Source organism: Neolamprologus brichardi, chromosome 9 (genome assembly GCF_056152115.1).
Source record: "Neolamprologus brichardi isolate AB-2024 chromosome 9, ASM5615211v1, whole genome shotgun sequence".
Classification (NCBI taxonomy): domain Eukaryota; kingdom Metazoa; phylum Chordata; class Actinopteri; order Cichliformes; family Cichlidae; genus Neolamprologus; species Neolamprologus brichardi.
Window position 1 is genome coordinate 932,567 of NC_142112.1, and position 15,085 is coordinate 947,651.

Genomic DNA, 15,085 nt, shown 5'->3' on the forward strand with positions numbered 1-15,085 from the left:
AGAATCAGACCGACTTGATATTGATATAGTATCACTTTGGGGTTGTATACTGTTGATCTAAATAGTTCCAAGAGTAAGTCAGATATGTCAACAAGACAAAACTGCAAACTGGACCTGGGCTTGTTGCAGGGATCTGAAGTTACTAAACGTTTTGTGAGTGTATGCACTCACACTTAGGACCATACAATAATAAATATGTGCGTGATAAAAGTTGGGCAGCCTGATTGCTCTGAAATCTCACTGACAGCCAACAGGTAAAAAGGAAAGTCCAGACTGACAGTGTCTGTGTGGTTAGGCCGTGAACTGCTCACGCTGCGTTCAAGTGCATCACAAACTACTGGAATTGGAACCAACTTTGTGAAGCAGACTTCCTACCAGCTACTGTTTTGAACATTTCTCATTTCCTCATGAACTGTATTAAACTCTGTAAATGAACTGAGAACTATTTCTACATTTGAAACTATGGATTAATTTTCCCATTCACCTCTGTATGTTAGTGTATAAATGAATGTTAGACTGGGCTCCATGGAAACACTTGGACTGCTCTCAGCTGCCTTCTTTCCGTAGTCCAACAGAGTCCTTTCTCTTCTCCAGCTTCTGTTTGAAATCCTCTCACAGAGCCTGAATCCTGCTTTGCTGTCATGTTTGGGCCTGTGTTCATCTGCTCTGTTCCTCTGCTTTAACACACACCTCACCACAGCAGCTGTGTGGGTCGTCTCTGTAGCAGCCAGATCAGCTTCTGATACATGAACATCATCACAGCTCCTAACTTCACCTTATTTGAAATTCATGTCTTTCTTTTCTCTCTCTCTGTGTTTCCACACAAGCTCAAAGTCTCTGCAGCCTGTTTTTATCTGCTATCATCAGATCTTCAGCAGCCTCATTCACATCCCTCACACACTCTACAGCCTCATCAGTACTGACTTCATCTTCACTGACTGATGGAGCACAACATGAATCTGTGGAGGCTGAAACACTGTCCTGTCAAACATCTCCCCGTCACCACTCCACTTCTGTCAGCCTTTAAATGAACCCTGCTCAAGTCTGTCACTTCTGTTTGGAGCCAAAAGGAAAAACTTGTTCAGTCGTTTGGAAAGACAACTTTTCTGAAAGCACTCAAACTTCTTCACATTTGTCTTCAGAAACATCCTGAACATTTAGGAACTAAAGAAAGTTTCAAACATCAATCAAAGACATGAAATATAGAAAAACAACAACAGCCGCAGTCAGTGAACTCACCTCAGAGTCTCCAGTTGACAGTTTGGACTCTCCAGTCCAGCACACAGAAGCTTCACTCCTGAATCCTGCAGGTTGAGGTTGTAACTCATGTCCAGCTCTGTCAGATGGGAGGGGTTGGACTTCAGAGCTGAGGCCAGAACTTCACAGTGAGACTCTGAGAGTCCACAGTGAGTCAGTCTGTGATGATAGAAAATATAAAATGTGTTATTATAAAAGCAGAAAATCTGCATTATAAACACAGACTGAATGTATATGAAGACAAAACAGAGTGAGGTCATAATCTGATGAATCTGCTCTTCACATCTGTGCTTCAGCTCCTCTTACTGTGTTTGACATGACACAACGATTGAGTCTCTCTCAGACCTGCAGACTTTTAATGAGAATCTTTGTTTGGCTTTAATCTGCAGATGAAGGAGGAAGATGGTGTCACATTTAGGCTTCCATAATGTCCACAGTCTGTCACTGAGATCTGATCCAGAGTCAGAGTGAAGACACACATTTGGACTGTTTCCTGTTTTGACTCCAGAACATTTTGAATGAGTTCAGCTCAGTGAAGAGTTCCATCTGGAAAGATGATCTCTGTTTCCTACCTGCTGTCAGGTACGACTGTTCACGTCCACACGCAGGAAAAACCTGCTGACTGTTACCAAACGGAGCAGAAATCTCATCACTGGACAATAATGATGAATGAACTCAGAGCTGCTGATATCAGATCTGATTTCAGGAACTAAACACAGAAATGATTGGCTCATTTTAGCTTTCTGAGCCATTATCTGCTGGTGTGGCGCTAGTTGGCAGAAAATGATTTGTATTCCTGTTCTGGGCTTCAGTGTTTATGAGTCCAGATCCAGGTGACAGCAAGTCAAAATGATGTTACCTGTCTGTGTCCAGCAGCAGCCTGTATTCACTTTGAATATTGTTATAACCTGACATGGATCAGTTTGTCTTTGATTGGTTTGTCAATGTCACTGTTTCCATTGGACCTGAGTGACGGTACAAAGACAGAGAGGGAGAGAAAGGAGAGAGAGGATGGAGACAGCAAAGAGAGAGCAAACACAAACAGGTGAGAGTGGACAGGTGACCAAGGTCAGCAACCAATCAGAAATGGTAAATGGCCTGTATTTGTATAGCACTTTTACTAGTCCCCCCTAGGGACCCCAAAGCGCTTTACACACCCAGTCATCCACCCATTCACACACACATTCACACACTGGTGGAGGCAGCTACAGTTGTAGCCACAGCTGCCCTGGGGCAGACTGACAGAGGCGAGGCTGCCATATCGCGCCATCGGCCCCTCTGGCCAACACCAGTAGGCGGTAGGTGAAGTGTCTTGCCCAAGCACACAACGACCGAGACTGTCTGAGCCGGGGCTCAAAAGCTTCTGTTTGACCCACAGTCAGAGACCCACATGACTGCACATAACCATCAGTGTGTTACTCTGATATCAAATATGGATCCTGCTCTTATAATAATGATCATCAGATTATATTATTGTGTTATTTTGTAGCTGAATACGTAGGGGTGGGCGATAGAAACGATATACGATAGAAACTGTATAAATTTGGCCAACCATAGAGATTTTGACTATACTGCTCTACCGCGATAGCGCATGTTGATGATGTCATCAAGCTGCGCCTGTTTTGGTAGAAAGCATCGCAGCGGCTACAACCATTATCATCTGCAAATTATGCCGGGCGACAGTCATAGGAAAGAGATGAAGCACTTTTGAAATATCGGGAAAGCCAAAAAACTGCGCTTCCTCCACTTCTGTAACAGTGGTCGTGTCCAAATTCATGGGCTGCATCCTCCTGAGGCCACATTTGTAGACCAATTACGTCACAGCGACGCGCCGAAGGCTGTCCTAATTCGTAGGGCCTTTCTCAATATGCGTACTTGTGCGTACTTGCGTTCTCGTGTATATGACACGTCATCAGTCGGAGACCAAGTACTGTTCCAATTCGAAGTACGCATCAAGCCGAGAACGTGAAAAAGCGGATGTGTTCTCGCTCTGCCCGTTTTATCAAGCATGCATCGGTGGTGACTTGTGTGGACAGCTTGGTACAGCTAAATATCCCAGAATGCATTTCGTCCAAAACTCAAACGCGGCAATGGCGGACAAGCGGGGCTAAAAACTTTTAAATATTACTCTTTCTGGGTCACAAAATAAACTTAAGTTATTTTCAAGCGAGAATGTAGCTGTGTAAACTTCAAATATCTGCTCGATTTATCAAGATATCATATATTTCCAAACGCGCTCCGACGTTTTCGGAGACGTCTGTGACCCGCCAGCTCCATAGCAGACAGCGAGGTCGAGGATTATTACAGCCGGCAAGAACAGCGGACTCCCGGCACATCGTTTCCAACCCCCCCACCCCCACGCGGTCTTTTCGCTACTCAGGTTAAACAAACCCCAAACCCCAGTAGCTGTCTATTGTATTGAGTGTCCACTAAAATAAAAATAAAAGCATTCTAACATATCACTCTACCTACTGGGAAAGCTCAGTAGGTAGAGTGGTGGCCCCATGATCGGAAGGTCGGGGGTTCGACTCCACTGAACGGCTGAGGTACCCCTGAGCAAGGTACCGTCCCTACACACTGCTCCCCGGGCGCTGCATTGGTGGCTTCCCACTGCTTCACTGGGTGAATGGGTTAAATGCAGAGGAGCAATTTCCCTACGGGGACTAACACATACACAAACACACACACATGCACCTGCTTGTTTTTATTAAGGTATGTACACGTATCTACATGTACACTATTTGTATTAATAGAGATTTCACTACTGAGGTTAAACATGATATATAAGTCACTTAGATCACTTCTAAATGTTAATGTTTGCTTTATTTCAGTGTTTTATTTGTTCCTGAGTAAATTGGTTTGGCTGTGATTAAAGGTTCATAACATATTACTCACAGTTAAATTAAGAGGGGACGGCAGTAAAAACTCCGGACCTGTGACATCATCAAGTACGCTGGTGTTCCAATTGTACAAATCGCGAGTCCGTGCTCGCATTCTCGGCGAGTATGTACTCGCCAAGAACGCGAGTACATTCTCAATTCTCAAGTACGCGAGCAAGGGCCGTAGACTCCTCCGAATGCAGCCGACAAATGCGTCCTACTTTTCCCCGGATTTGAAGGATGGGTCGGGTGTGTCCTTGGTGGCCCACCATATCCCAGAATTCATAGCGCGGCCCAGCCAAACTCCAGTTTCCAACAATGGTGGCCGCTACTAAGTTTTAAAATTACTCTTATTATTCTTTCTGGGTCACAAAATAAACATTTAACATATTTTCAGGCGAGAAAGTAGCTGTGTAAACATCAAATATCTGCTCGGTTTATCAAGATATCGCATATTTGCAAAAGTGCTTCGACGTTTTCGGAGACGTCTGCTACCCACCAGCTCGATAGCTAGCCGGAAGCTCGATGGTTACTGATGCGGCCGAGAACGGCACAACTCCCGGCACATCATTTTCAGATCACTGCGGACTTTCGCTGCTCGGGTTAAACGTAATATATAAATCACTTAGACAACCTCAAAATGTTCGTGAGTAAATCGGTTTGGCTGAGATTAAAGTTATTTGATTAGATTAGATAAAATAAAACTTTATTAATCCCCCGGGTGGGTTCCTCCTTGGTTTTTACACAGCTGAATAAACGTCAAATAGAAAACTGATTAAACAGAAGTGTGAGACGGTCGAGAATTTACGCCAGTGTCCTGTTATATTTTTTGGTTATAGTTATGGTTTAATTATTTATATAGCACATTTAATTACAACAGGAGCGCTGACCAAAGTGCTGTACAAGAATACAACATACATAATAAAAAAACTGTACAAGAATACAACATACCTAATAAAATAACAAATAACTCTCATGCTGTATTAAAAGCCAGTAAATAAAAATGCGTTTTAAGATAAGAGTTAAAAAGATTGACAGTGGGAGCCTGTCTGATGTGTAGGGGTAAATTATTCCACAGCTTAGGCGCTACAACTGCAAATGCTCGACCGCCTCTATGAACCAGCCTCGACCTTGGTACAGCTAAAAGCAAAAGATCACTTGATCTAAGAGGGGTATAAGTCTGCAAGAGGTCAGACAAATACCCGGGAGCCTGTCCATTCAGGGCTTTGTAGGTCAACAATAAAATTTTAAAGTTAATTCTGAAGTAGACAGGGAGCCAATGAAGCAAGGCAAGCACCGGGGAAATGTGTTCACATCCTTTAGTACATGTCAGAAGACGAGCTGCAGCATTCTGGATCAACTGAAGCCTTGCCAGGCAGGTCTGGCTAACTCCAGCATATGAGGAGTTACAATAGTCCAGCTGGGATATAATGAAAGCATGAATCGCCCCTTCGAAGTTTTTAAAAGATAAAAATGATCTCACCTCAGATAAAAGCCTCAGTTTGAAGAAGGACCGCTGTACGACTGAGCTAATCTGTTTTTCAAAGGTGAAATTGCTGTCAAATATACCCCCAAATTTTTGGCATGCGATTAGACAAAAGGCTCAAGACTGTGCAGGTTAAAATTAGAGGTGCTGGGATTGCCGCTTGGTCCAAAAATTATCACTTCGGTTTTGTTCTCATTGAAGTTAAGGAAGTTAGAGGCCATCCAAGATTTAACTTCACCGAGACACTGAAGTAAGGTTCTAGTGAGGCAGGACTGTTTCCCTTCAGTTGAAGATAGATCTGAGTATCATCGGCATATGAATGAAAACAAATGTTATATTTTCTAAAAATTAGACCTAGAGGAAGCATATAAATGGAGAACAATATTGGCCCCAGTATAGATCCCTGGGGAACACCACAAGTAAGAGGAGCTGAGGAAGAGATAAAATCGCCAAAGCTCACAGAGAAGGTCCTGTCAGACAGGTATGACCTGAACCACTCTAATGGGGTGCCCTTTACGCCACAATGCTCCAACCGTGAGATTAAAACGCTGTGGTCAACAGTATCGAAGGCAGCGGTTAGATCTAAAAGCAGAAGCACAGCTGAGTCACCTGAGTCAATGGCTAATAAAAGATCATTAAGAACTTTTAAAAGTGCAGTTTCTGTACTATGAAGAGTTTTAAAACCAGACTGAAACGTCTCAAGAACATTGTGTCCATTTACAAAAGATTGCAGCTGAACAAACACAATCTTTTCCAAAATTTTCAACAGGAAGGGGAGCTTTGAAATAGGCCTGAAGTTAGTGAGGACAGAGGAGTCAAGATTAGGTTTTTTAAGTACAGGCTGAACAACAGCATGTTTAAAACAGGCTGGCACAACACCTGAGCTAAGGCTGCTATTAAAAATAGCTGAAATGTCAGAACTGACAACCTAGAAGATGTGTTGGAATAATGTCATTTGGACACAATGATGTTTTTGTGCCACTACATACTTCCTCCACCTGATCAAGACACACAGGCTCAAACTGATCAAAATCAGCAGAGCAGGTGAATATTTTAGAAACGTCATGTGAAGGAAGGGTGATCATAGATCGAAGCTGTTTTATCTTATTGATAAAAAACTGCAAGACCCTTTCACAGGTGTCTGAGGAACTATTAATACAAGAAGCTGGGGAAATATTCAGGGCAGAATCAATAATGGAAAAAAGAATCCGAGGATTATTGGAGCTATTCTCAATAACATTAGAAAAAAACCTTGACTTTTCTGCTTTTACAATGTCCTGATACCTGTACAGACTGTCTCAACATGAGAAACCTGCAGCCCATCTTTTTTCCACTTACGTTCAGCCTTCCTGCACTCTCGTCTGGCTGAACGAGTGGCCTTATTTATCCATGGGTCTGGTCGTGGTTTCGAGCTTATAGTTTTAAAAGGAGCGACCTCATCAAGGACAGTTTTGCATTTATCATAAAAATTAACTGTCATTTCCTCGGTACCAAAGCCAAGGGGAGATCTTAAAACCTTTTTAAAAGCAATAGAAAATTGTTCTGTTGTAGATTGGTTAAAAACACGACAACGACGTGTAGAAATAAGAGGTGTAAAATGGCAGAGAGATAAAAGTATATCAAACACAACAGGACAGTGATCAGAAAAAACAGCATCACATATTTCCATGTTTAGGACCAGTAACCCTAGAGACAGCACAAGATCCAACGTATGACCCTGTTTCTGGGTTTGCCCAAACACAAGTTGAGCAAGACTGAAGGAGTCTATCAAACTTAAAAAGTCTCTGGCCAATGAATTGGAGGGACAACACACATGAATATTAAAATCTCCAACGATTAAGATTTGATCGTAGCTTGGCACAGTTCCAGCTAAGAAGTTTGAAAAGTCTTGGATAAAATCCTTGTGATATTTTGGAGGCCTGTATACAGCTGCAACGAGTGTCGGGCGGGGATGCCCCAATTCAAACGTCAGAAGTTCAAAACTAGAATACGAGTCAGTTAAGAGTTGTTTGCAAGTGAGCTTCGTCCTGAAAACAGCCGCCACTCCACCACCACGCCCAGTCATCCTCGGCACATTAAGATATTCACAGTCAGGCGGTAAAAGTTCAGTAAAACAGCTGGACTCACCGACTCTCTGCCAAGTTTCCGTTATAAGCATTAGATCCAGTTCCCGATCAGTAAAGAAGTCCTTAAGAATACAAGTTTTGTTTGCTTGCGATCGAGCATTAACAAGACTTAATCTTAATGGTACCGGTGGCTCAACGGCCGAAGCGGATGCCCGACCTATCGGCCGTAGGTTCTGAGGGTTTACTCCACCTGAGCGAAGACGGGGGGGACACTGGCAAGGGGTTATTGTCGTAAGCCCAACAACAGGTGTCAGGCAAGTGTAAGCCATGTCCAGAGAGTGCCAGTAGTTGACGCGGTCACATCCAGTCGGGATAGAGTGAGGTATTTTTCGAAATCGTGTCCAGGTAGCCTTGATTCTCACCAATAAGCCACTGCGTTTCTCACGGCATCTACAGCGCCCTCTTAGTTGAGGTACCGGAACACCACGGAGACAAGCTGGAACTCCTGACAGGAGCGGTGGGGAGAAGGTTCCCTGATATCCACGATTGCAATAAAGAGTTTTTAACTGAGAGGATCTTAAAGCTAGCAGCATTTGGCGATCATAAACAAGCAGAGAGTTAGCATGTTTTAAAACAAAGTAAAAATAAAACACTAGTACAAGATAGCAAGGAGCAGATGGCGGAGTTTATTGAACTCCACCGAGACAGCGGTGACGCTAATCTGAAGGCTAGACCGTCCAATTTCCTCAGCCGTTTACTTCCGGCCTACCCGACCTTCTGAGGACCCGGCCCACGTAGACCGCGAAGTGGTAGCAGAGCTTTACGTTTGAATTAGTTTCAAAAATCTCTCAGTCAGAACATGGTATGAAATGTTTGGGTGTAAACTAGCGCGCTAACTTCCTGTTAACTTCTAACTCTGTTAAATTTAATAACTTCTGTTTTCATGGATGTTAAACTTAATTGTTACACCTGGTAAAGCAGCAACGCTGATGATTTAATTAAAGATGAAAGAATTTAGACCGTTTTTAACTCTTAGTGTTCGTTTGACTTTGGGACCTGAAGCAGACGGAGTTTAGGACCCAGATTACTGCGTGAAGCTCCTCACTACGGCAGCCGTAATGCTCTGACAATCCATCAAGCAGTGCGGCTTACCAAAGCTGTACTATAACATTTTTTAGCAGATTTCTGCCAAAATCGGTTCGAGGTCAGTAAGCACAACCAGAATTCATACATAAGGCACACTCTCAATTTTTGAGAAAATTAAAGGATTTTAAGTCCTTATAGTGTGGAAAATACGTTATACAGAAGAAAAGAATATATCGCGATATATATCGTTACCGCACATGCTTCAAACTATACAATGATATGAATTTTAGGCCATATCGCCCAGCCCTGTGAATACAATGTTTGTGTGATTATCAGTGAAAGAAGCAGTGAGGAGGATGGAGAGAGAGAGAGGACAGAGGGGGAAGTTAGAAACACTAAAAGGATTTTTCATGGATTTCATGGATGATTTGAGTGATTTCCAGCAGGACACTTAAACATGTCAGTGGACGTCCTAAAGAACATATTCACTGATATGAAACGTGTCATTGAACAGGATTAATATCAGTGGAAACATGGTGGAAACAGCTGTGACTGCATGGACACACTTCAAATCTGTTCTCCACTCTTGGATTTGGGATCCATGGAGCTGCTGCTGAGTCTCTACAATAAAGGATGGTGTGGAAGGTTGCAGCGTACGGACACAAACACTTTGTGGTTACAACATGAACCTCACACCATCTATAAAACACTGATGACATCATGACGTTTGCCAGGAAGTGAGCTCGGGGATGTAAACAGCAGCCAGAAACACAGCAGTGAATTCCATCAGCAGAAAATAGGGACGACATTTCAGCAGCAACAACTAAACACTGAACAATCAGCTCTGTGATTAATGAGGACATGAAGACATTAGGAGCAGCAGCAGGAATGAGAGTGAATCCATGAGCTGCTGTGACATCAGCATTAGCTCACATATCTGACACATGTTCAGTCCAGATGTCAGCAGTGTCTTCTCACTCAGTTTGTCCCACTGTGGGCAGTAAGAGAGCACAGCTGGTTCACCTCTGAGCCCTCCCTCTGAACCACAGCACTGTCACTCATCAGTACATCACACTTTAATCACACTAAACCAGAGTCTTCCTCAGCACCTTCTTCCTCACTCACCATGTTTATGCCACTAAACTGTGTCTGTAGTCAGAGGAGAAGCTCAGACGGTGACTGCTCTGGATATTTGTCTCTGTTTGTAACATTAGAGTTCATTTTACTACAAAGAAGCTCTTCATAGATTCTTATTTCTGTCTCTCTAACAGGAGCGTCTGAATGACCAACAACAGCAGCAGGTTTAAAATACTGCCCCCTGATGACACCACACAGGTACTACATGTAGATGTGAGTCTACAGCACACAGCGTAAGTGCACACACACATTTTATCTGAGAAACTCAAACTAAGGAGAGTCGTTTAGTACTGCGTATATCTGAAGAACTAAACTACTAATCTACACTAATCAATGATGTTAATGATCACATCTGGACTCACAGAGCCTTTCTGCAGTTCCTCACAGCTGGAATCAGTCTCAGTCGTCCCCGCTCTGTTGTGTTGTACTCCTGCAGGTCCAACTCATCCAGAACCTCCTCTGACATCTGCAGCATGAAGGCCAGAGCTGAGCACTGGATCTCAGAGAGTTCCTGTTCTGATCTGTTCTCTGACTTCAGGAACTCTTGGATCTCCTGATATACTGAGAGGTCGTTCATCTCCATCAGACAGTGGAAGATGTTGATGCTTCTGTCAGGAGAGATGTTATCACTGTTCATCTCCTTCAGGTTGTTGATGACTCTCTGGATGGTTTCTGGACTGATCTCTGTCTGACCCAGCAGACCTCCTAAGAGTCTCTGGTTGGCCTCCAGACAGAGGCCATGAAGGAAGCGAACAAACAGGTCCAGGTGGCCATTTTTACTCTGGAGGGATTTATACATGACTCTCTTTAGAAATGAATTTCTGTTATGCAAAGGACGTTCTTGTTTAATTTGGAGGCATTTCAACAGGTAATCATCCAGAGGATAATCACTATGGCCATCATCTTCATCATCATCATCATCACTATGACCACCATCCTCCTCATTCCAGTCTATCCCCAGGAAGTTCTTCAGCACCTTTGTCTTCCTGTTGGTGTGACTGTGGAACATGTAGACTGCAGCCAGAAACTCCTGAATGCTCAGATGAACAAAGCAGTAGACTGGTTTCTGGAAGATCACACACTCTCTTTTGAAGATCTCTGTACAAACTCCTGAGTACACCGAGGCCTCTGTCACATCCAGACCACACTGCTCCAGGTCTTCTTGGTAGAACATGATGTTTCCTTTCTCCAGATGTTCAAACGCCAGCCTCCCCAGCTTCAGAAGAACTTCCCTGTCAGCCTCCGTCAGCTCCTGTGGACTCGTCTCATGTCCCTCGTGGTACTTGTTCTTCTTCCTCTTTGTCTGAACCAGCAGGAAGTGTGAGTACATGTCAGTCAGGGTCTTGGGCAGCTCTCCTCTCTGCTCTGTGGTCAACATGTGCTCCAGAACTGTAGCAGTGATCCAGCAGAAGACTGGGATTCTACACATGATGTGGAGGCTCCTGGATGTCTTCATGTGGGAGATGATTCTGCTGGACAGCTCTTCATCACTGAATCTCCTCCTGAAGTACTCCTCCTTCTGGGCATCAGTGAAGCCTCGTACTTCTGTTAGCCTGTCAACACATGTAGGAGGGATCTGATTGGCTGCTGCGGGTCGGGAAGTTATCCAGACGAGAGCCGAGGGAAGCAGATTCCCCTGGATGAGGTTTGTCAGCAGCTGGCTGACTGATGACTTCTGTGTGACATCAGACAGCAGCTTCCTGTTGGTGAAATCCAATGAAAGTCTGCTTTCATCCAGGCCGTCAAAGATGAACAAAAGCTGAGAGACAGCCAGCTTCTCTGCTGTGACCTTCTGTAATGTTGGATGGAAAACATGGAGCAGCTCCAGAAGACTGTACTGCTCATCTCTGATCAGGTTCAGCTCCCTGAATGAAAGCAGAACCACCACACTGACATGTTGGTTCTCCAAGCCCTCTGCCCAGTCCAGAGTGAACTTCTGCACTGAGAAGGTTTTTCCAACACCAGCCACGCCGTTGGTCAGAACCACTCTGATGGGTCTCTGTTGGTCAGGTAAGGCTTTAAAGATGTCCTGGCACCTGATTGGAGCGTCATGGAGGGCGTCCATCTTGGAAGCTGTCTCCAGCTGCCTCACCTCATGTTGGGTATGAACCTCTTCACTCTGTCCCTCTGTGATGTAGAGCTCAGTGTAGATGGTGTTGAGGAGGGTTCTACTTCCTGTTTCATCACTTCCTTCAGTCACACGTTCACATCTCCTCCTCAGACTGATCTTATGTTCATCTAAAACCTCCTGCAGACCAACATCTGCTGAAAGAAAGAAAAACAGAAAGAAAACTCTTCAATGTCTGAACAACACAAGAAGTCCAGTTTTCAGAAATGAGTCCATCAGCAGACAGATGTCAGTCTTACTTTGTACACAGCTGCTCTGACTGGCTGTCTGCAGTCCAGCTCTGCTTCTGGATCTTTCTCCACACTGGGGACAGGACGAGTCTCCTGATGAAGCAGACTGGTCCCAGTATGAGGAGATGCACTGTCTGCAGAACCAGTGTCCACAGCTGGTAGAGGCTGGATCCTTCAGGACGTCCTGGCACAAAGCACAGCAGGACAGCTGCTCCTCCTCACAAACACCACTCCTCTTCCTCTCTCTGTGAACACATTTCTTCATCACTAAAACCATTTACTGACTGTTGCTAAAATATCCAAATTTAAAAGATGGTGCAGAAGTTCTGATGGTCATAGAGAAAAGTAAAAATGGAGATACTTTTCTGTTTGAAGGCAGCGTTCAGTCTAGTCCTGCACAGACTTCAAAGTAAAAACCTTCCATCAGAGCTGCTTATATCCTTCATGTTTTCCAGTCAGTGTGCAGCTTAGCTTGGTTTAGTTAATTTTGATTAATTTACAGAAGTAACTGATTACTTATAGAAACATATCCAAGGTGAACAGGTTCCCCTCCAGCATTAAGAAGCTCTAAGCAGCTAAAACATGAATGAATGTAAAAAGTGTCCCAGCTGTCAGTCAGACTGTATTCAGTGCCACATTACAGATGTGGTTTCTGACAGCTGCTCCAGCTGCAGGATCAAACACATACAAGTCCAAACATCTTTGCCTTTGCTGCTTCTACACAACAAGTTCTTGTCCTAGTGCTTGTCTGTGCAGTGACCAATCACACTCCTAAGTATGGCAACCTTATAGATGACTCTAGGTTTGGTGGTTTCCAGGACAACATTACTTGTCTTACTGCATTTTTCCGAAATAGATCTCATCAAATATCCTTCACAATGACTTCACAAATGTTCTTCTTGAAGTCAAAAATTCCCATAAACACCCCAAACCAAAAATATTTAAAGATGTAAAGGAGTTGCAGATATCACATAAAAGCCAATGGAGTAAGTACGGGATGTCACTGAAGTTTGTAGGTGTGCTGTTAGGAATAAAATGATTAAAAAAGCTGTTTTTAGGATTTTTCTATACACATTGCTATGTGCTCATTAAAGAGTTGGCACGCTTCATTCAGCGCTAAATTGAATTTTTGTGATTGAGATGTAGAAGTCCAGAGGGTTTTGCAACATGTTTACACATCATGCCGGTTAAAAGTCAGTGTGATCTTTTCTAGGCCAAAGGAGTGTGAAGAGAGTGTCCCAAACTTAGATAATAAATAGAATCAGTGGGATGATATTAATAATCAAGGCAGGACGGTGTCTCATGTGTGTTATTCTAAAAAAGGAGCAGATATGAGGCGACGTCAGAGATAAATGGAGAGGAGAAGATTCGCACAGAGAGAAACAGGACTGCCATGTCGCTTCTGGAAGAACATGGTCATAATAAATCATGTTTTATTATGAGGGTCATCCTCTGTGTGATGACAGATGGCTGATTTCACACCGAGGTCCAGGGCGGTAAACTTAAAGTAACTTAAATCTTTTAAGTAACAGACCTTCTCCTGTACTTCCTTAAGAGAATAAAAAAATGAACACGTCGGTGTGAAGGCAGACAATAGAATAGTTTTGGTAATGTCGTTTACAGCTGTTCTGAATTGTTGGTATAACTGAAAATTCATTGCTCTATTATTGATGGTGAGCCTTTATGAACCAGAAACAGCAAAACAGGCCGAAGCTCTACAATCACCATGTTTCACAGATAGAAAAACACTTTATTTATTCTTCTCATTTAATTCTCATCTCTTGTCATGTGACTTATCCACATGACATTTAGCTATAGGAAGTGTTTTTGGAGAGTTTATCCTTGCAGCCCTGCCATGAACACCACTGTGGCTCAGTGTTGTCCTGATGGAGTCTCATTAACAGCAGCCAGTATGATCCAGGCTTTAGCTGCTGGGTCTCTGTGTGACCTCTCAGACTGTTTAACAGATCAGACACAAAGAGAATCAGAGCAGCTCTGTTCTTTAAAGACAAACATGAACCCACTCAGGTCACACTTTCCCCACAGATATGAGCATCACTGTCCTCAAACAGCAAATGACCAAGTCTAACATTTGGATCTTTTCTCTTTCATCGTTTTCTTTTTAATGAATCTTTGTAACAATCTGAGGATGTTTTAGGTCATATTTATCCAGGAAACACAAACATGTAAAGGAGTCATCACAGCTCTCTGACCTCGTTGGTCCAGGTTCACCACTGAACTTTAGAGGTAGAACTTTGGACCGGTGACTCCTCACAGATGGACAGCTGGACCCTGCAAACTGTGACCTCCGACCTCTGCAGACACAAACATGATTGAAGCAGCTGTGATGACACAGAGTGCAGATAATGCAGCTGTTTCCTGTCAGTAACAGTCCTCTTAGATTAGAGTTCAGCTTTTTACAGGAAAACTGGACAAAACTGATTTTTGTTACAAATTCATTTTCATTTCCTCTCAGCTCACAAACACAGTCAGAAAATCAACAAAAACTCACATGTACAGACCCGATATCTGACTTAAAAACATATGTGAGATTTATATTTCCAGTTTATCCAACACTACTAAGCAATCTTTACCTTTAAGCTCTCTTATTCCTGTCCGTTCTTATCTTTCTCCGTCTCTGAGGGAGGTCAGATCTTTCTTTTTGTCTGTTAGTTTCTCAGCTGATGTTTTTTGAGCTGACAGAAACGCTGCATTTGAAATGACCTGGCACTTTAAAAATGTTTTCCCTTTATTCTCCTCTACAGTAGGCTAACTGGATGCTGAAGCACCACGACTGCAACTTATGGACACCTGCA

The 15,085-nt window shown here is 43.4% G+C and overlaps 1 protein-coding gene across 10 annotated transcripts in view; it reads right to left on the reverse strand.

The window, feature by feature from the left end:
* LOC118456097 (protein NLRC3-like) overlaps nt 1-15,085 on the reverse strand; it is a 559,092-nt gene that overhangs the window by 542,574 nt on the left and 1,433 nt on the right. For 2 of the 10 annotated variants that reach the window (XM_087845761.1, XM_087845758.1), the window contains exons 1-4: nt 12,279-12,546; nt 10,845-12,176; nt 10,274-10,751; nt 1,240-1,416 (exon numbers count right to left, since the gene is read on the reverse strand). In XM_087845761.1, the coding sequence (XP_087701887.1) occupies nt 1,240-1,416; nt 10,274-10,751; nt 10,845-12,176; nt 12,279-12,546 (2,255 nt within the window). Of the gene's footprint in view, nt 1-1,239; nt 1,417-10,273; nt 12,177-12,278; nt 12,547-14,482; nt 14,585-15,085 lie in introns of those variants that run through there. The other 8 variants (XM_087845762.1, XM_087845760.1, XM_087845764.1 and 5 more) reach the window with 7 other exon arrangements.